Source organism: Lipotes vexillifer, unplaced genomic scaffold (genome assembly GCF_000442215.2).
Source record: "Lipotes vexillifer unplaced genomic scaffold, Lipotes_vexillifer_v1.1 scaffold1387, whole genome shotgun sequence".
Classification (NCBI taxonomy): domain Eukaryota; kingdom Metazoa; phylum Chordata; class Mammalia; order Artiodactyla; family Lipotidae; genus Lipotes; species Lipotes vexillifer.
The window spans coordinates 2,120,671-2,126,027 of NW_006790426.1; the positions used below are offsets into that span (position 1 = coordinate 2,120,671).

General features: G+C 39.3%; 1 protein-coding gene across 2 annotated transcripts in view; it reads left to right on the forward strand.

The window, feature by feature from the left end:
- Positions 1-5,357, forward strand: part of SETD5 (SET domain containing 5) — a 101,818-nt gene that overhangs the window by 72,880 nt on the left and 23,581 nt on the right. For both annotated transcript variants that reach the window (XM_007463717.1, XM_007463718.1), the window contains 3 exons: positions 714-971; positions 1,659-1,979; positions 2,397-2,639. In XM_007463717.1, coding sequence (XP_007463779.1) covers positions 714-971; positions 1,659-1,979; positions 2,397-2,639 — 822 coding nt within the window. The remainder of the gene's footprint in view (positions 1-713; positions 972-1,658; positions 1,980-2,396; positions 2,640-5,357) is intronic.

Below are 5,357 nucleotides of genomic sequence, written 5' to 3' on the forward strand. Positions count from 1 at the left end.
CCTATAGCATGTAAACCCCTTGTCTTCTGAATTTATATCATCTCCTTTCTTCAGTAAGTTACTATGCCATCACCTCTAGGTCACAGTGTGGGCTTTTTCTATAAAGTAGATTCTATTATGGTTTTTTACACAGACATATGTAGTTCTCTAGTGACTATTACCAGATGATGGTTTTAAGAGGTTTCTTACTAACAGTTTGATTTCCAAAAAACTGTCTTAATGGAACAAAATATCCTTAGGCTACTTACTCTAACTTAGGAATTTCCTAAGTGTGTGTGAATTTTGACATTTAAAAAACAAACGAAACCTTCAGTCATATGGATTCAAAAATTCTGCTTTATGGCTGAAATCATTCATGTCTATTTCTGTCCCTGAGAAGCTGTTTAAGAAAACCTGCTTAACTTTTTTTCTTTTGAACTCTGAAAATGCAGAGAAAAATTGGTTTTGATGGCTATTTTTCTTTTGTATTAAAAAGTTTCAAAATAGCTGACCCTTTTTGAAAAGCTTGGGTTTGACCTTGCCTTTCTTTACAACTCTTTGCAACATTAAAGATGAAACATTTTTAGTATTTATCTTACGTTCTCAAAGATATATATATTATCTTATTAGTATTTTCTGTAAATGTCTATCAATTTCCATTAATAATACTTCTGAAAAGCTGTTCCCTTCTCCTGGTTGAGGCTTCCTTCTATGATAATGTTATTTCTTTCTAGACCCGGGAAGATAGGAAGGTTGAAGCCATCATGCATGCTTTTGAAAACTTAGAGAAAAGAAAGAAGCGGCGGGATCAGCCCTTGGAACAGAGCAACTCTGACATAGAGATTACTACCACCACCTCAGAGACTCCTGTGGGAGAGGAGACAAAAACTGAAGCCCCTGAATCTGAAGTTAGCAACACTGCTTCAAACATTGCCATCCCAAGCAACCCACAGAGTGTTGGAGTGAACACCCGGAGGTCTTCCCAAGCAGGGGTAAGATGAAAAGACTCCAGGTCCTAGTCAGTCTTTCTTTTGCTAATATCAATTACCTATCTTTTGGAATGGTTAGTGTCAGCATTTTCAGCTTTGCCTTATTTTGCAATAATTAAGGCTATTTTCAGTCAGCTGATTCGTGGGATTCAAGGAGATAGAGTTTGAATGACTAGATACTCTCAGACTAGAATGGGACTTTCTACAATTTCTGCCAGATACTGTTGGTGGTGAGTTCATAAAAATCATGTGGTTTCTCTTTGGCTCTCTGTGTAGCACTGTCATGTACCTGACCTTTCATAGGATTCTCAGAATTAATTCTTCGTTCCTTTTCCTACCTTAGGCATGGATTCTAAGCCTTAAGCTAAAACCTTAGTATCTGGGGAAAGAGACAAAGGAAGAATTACCTTCCCTGCTAAGAACCTAAAATTAGGTGGCTACTTTCAGCTGACTTTAGACCTATTTTATAAATACTTATTAGAAAAAGAAATAACTGAGACATCTTCCTGTAGCCTTTTTAGCTGATTTAAATGTATAAATTTTATAAGGATTACATTTGAAATTAATGTTTTTAAACGCTCACTTTTTTCACCAGTAAACATTCAGGATGCTTAAAGTGAATAGGAAACTGGATAGAATGTTTGCTGATAAGAAATTTCTGGTAAGCAGTTAACTTTGCTATTGTTATAGGATGTTGCTGCCGAAAAACCAGTCCCCAAACCACCTCCAGCAAAGCCTTCTAGGCCCCGACCGAAGAGTCGAATTTCTCGGTACCGGACCAGTTCAGCCCAAAGACTAAAGCGTCAGAAGCAGGCCATTGCACAGCAGGCAGAGTTATCACAAGCTGCCTTGGAAGAGGGGGGAAATAACAGCTCAGTAACTCCTACTGAAGCTGGAAATGTAGACAGTTCAGGAGAAAACAGGCAATTAACAGGGTCTGACCCAACTGTGGTGTCAGTTACTGGATCCCATGTCAACCGTGCTGCATCTAAATACCCCAAAACCAAAAAGGTAAGTTACAAGTACATCTTCGTTAAGTGTAGTCTGCCGAAAGCTGTGGCTTAGTAAAGTGAAAGGACCTGTAATCCCCAGGGGAACAAATAATAATAATAATCTAAGAATTATTAGATTGAAAGTTTTAGATAAAATGCTTAGACACATAGGGCTGAGGTCATCCTGCTGCCTTACTTTTGTTCGCATAATTTTTAGGCAGAGTTTAAATTGCTGAGCTGAAATCACTCCTTCCATAGTGCTCATGGAGAGGGTGAAAGAAGATACCCTTGTGCTCTGAATGTGCGATTCATACTCTCTGCAGCTGCTATATCTACCTCTGTCTAGTTTCTAGATGAGGTTTGTGTTTGTGAGCTACACTGCTTCCTCTGGCTTTTGCATCTGCAGCATCAACTGATGGTCTCTTTTTTAACTTAGTATCTAGTTACAGAGTGGTTGAATGACAAAGCAGAGAAGCAAGAGTGCCCTGTTGAGTGCCCTTTACGTATCACCACGGACCCAACTGTACTGGCAACGACCCTGAACATGTTACCCGGTCTTATCCATTCCCCGTTAATTTGCACCACCCCCAAACACTACATTCGCTTTGGCTCACCCTTTATCCCTGAGAGGCGTCGAAGGCCGCTTCTGCCTGATGGCATGTTCAGCTCCTGTAAAAAGGTATGTCTGTGTTTACACGGTTTTTTCTTTTAGGCTAGGATTCCAGTACTGGTGACATATCTAACACGTTCTCTAGATAGCCACACTCTGCCCGTATGAGTTTATAATGAGTTAGTTGTTCAACCACAAATACTGACGCATCAAGAGTCAGTGAGACTAAGGTGGGATGTATACTACATTTTTGGTGCTCAGTTTGTGAGTATTCACTGTTGTCTTTTCTGAGAGCCCTTGAGGTTACTGAGTTGAGAGCACATAGCAGTTGGTGACTGGGTAGGGAGGGGTGTTCTGTGTGTGCTCCTGTGATATTGGTTAACATGTCCATTTGTGATTATTGTGTGAGATTGGGCCCCAGGTACTCTAGAGCACTGTTGCCCAAGTTAAAGAATGATTGAATTGTGTTTTGGATTAATTCAGTCACTGTTATCATTTGACTGAGAGTAGAGGAAAAGTCCTGTTTACAATTGACATAATTCCTTTTCCTTGATCAAATGACAAGTTGGACTGTTTATTCCGTAGTGATTATGGAACGCACTATAAAATCTCTCTCTCTCTCTCTCTCTCTCTCTCTCTCTCTCTCTCTCTCTCTCTCTCTCTCTCTCTCGCTCTTCTCTAGTTATATATTGTTTTTGGATCTAGTGACAGTAGTATTTGATGGCTGTTTGTTTTTGGAATGCTCTTTCTTAATTCCCAGAGGCCCTGCATATTTTCCAAAGGTGTCTCTCAAGAATAGATCACTCCCTCAGACCTATAATGTCATTTTCGTGTTTCTAGAAGTATAGGACACCCTTTCATTTGGTCTTCTTTTGAGGTAGAGTCTGTTCCCTGGAACACCCTTTTCTCTTATCCTCAGATCTGGATTCAGGCTGCCTTCCTCAGTGTCTGCCATTGCCCTCCTCCACTGGCATCACGTACATGAGGATGCTGCATATAGATTATTTGATGTGATGAAGTCTCCAACTCCAGGCAGGTCTTCCCTGACTCCTCCAAACTTAAAGCTTTTCTCTTTTCCCAAAGAGCAGATACTATTTCTTGGGGGGAGGGGGCATAAAAGATGAGCCAAAGTGGTGTGGGATATGGAGGGGAGGAGGGCAACAGGGATCTGTACACAAAGGAAGGGTACTTACTACCACTGAATGAGCAGCATACACTAAAGAAAGTCTTTTCCTAATCTTACCTAAGTGTTTGAGTCACTTACTGATTTATTTAGGGGAAATTACCAAGTAGAACAACTCCTAAAGAGAAATTTGACCATGAGATCTTTGCCAGAAGTGTCTGTGGATGATGGACTAACATAACTTTCAGGTGTCAGAAGTGAAAACAGTGACAACTTTCTTAAGAAGAAAATAAGACTAGAAATTTGCCTAAGTGATAAAGGAAAGTTGGGGCTCTGGGGATCTTTTATTATACCAAGTTACTTATCCTGGATCTTAGAAATTATCTGAGAAGGAAAAAACAGTATTTGCCGTTTAATGACCATTATGATTAACCTAATTCTGTACTAATTGGAGAAGGGCATTAACTGTGGTATGGCATGCGAAACTAATCTTCCTGTTACATTTAGCTCAGTCCCTCATTGAGAGTAACAGCTCAGAATCTTTAACTACATTTTCAGAGTAGTATTGAACAATTAGAGAAGCTGTAAATATGGTCTTTAGTTTGGAGGAACAAGTCAAGAGATGGCTTAATATATATATGAAATAAACTTTTTCCTTTTGTTCTGTCTTTGGCTAGACACAGTACTAGATTTCCTAGGATGTTAACTACTGAAGCATCTTACCAAGTCAGATAATAGAATTTCTTATTTTGGTCCTTTAAGAAGGGTGAACAATTATTAATACAGAGTAATAGTGAAGTCTGAATTGTAAATAGTACGGACTAGCCTCTTAAAATACTGCCTTGATCATTGTGATGCTGGATTATAATCTTTCTATTCCCATCTTGCTTTTTTCCAAGTAGCAGAGTTCTGTGAAAATCGAAAACGTGTAGAAATATGACTTCAAATCTGATAGAAAATCCATTTCTTAGAGCTCTTTTTACCTGGTAATGGTTTATATCTGTATCTCATCTTTGTGTCTCCATTGGCAACAGTTAGAAATACTTAACTCGTGTCCATGTTATATTCTTCACATGTATCTGACCATCCTTAGTCTTGTTTTATACAGGCTCTGCTCAGGCACTTTTATCTATTTGTGTCATATTGGTCTTTCGGAAGAGTTCAGGCTATGTATGCTGACTTATATATCAAATTATCTTACTTAAATTGGGTCTTTTTTTTTTTTAACATCTTTATTGGGGTATAATTGCTTTACAGTGGTGTGTTAGTTTCTGCTTTATAACAAAGTGAATCAGTTATACATATACATATGTTCCCATATCTCTTCCCTCTTCGTCTCCCTCCCTCCCACCCTCCCTATCCCACCCCTCCAGGCAGTCAAAGCACCGAGCCGGTATCCCTGTGCCATGCGGCTGCTTCCCACTGGCTATCTACCTTACGTTTGTTAGTATATATATGTCCATGTCTCTCTCTCGCCCTATCACACCTCACCCTTCCCCCTCCCCATATCCTCAAGTCTGTTCTCCAGTAGGTCTCTGTCTTTATTCCTGTTTTACCCCTAGGTTCTTCATAACATTTTTTTTTCTTAAATTCCATATATATGTGTTAGCATACGGTATTTGTATTTCTCTTTCTGACTTACTTCACTCTGTATGACAGACTCT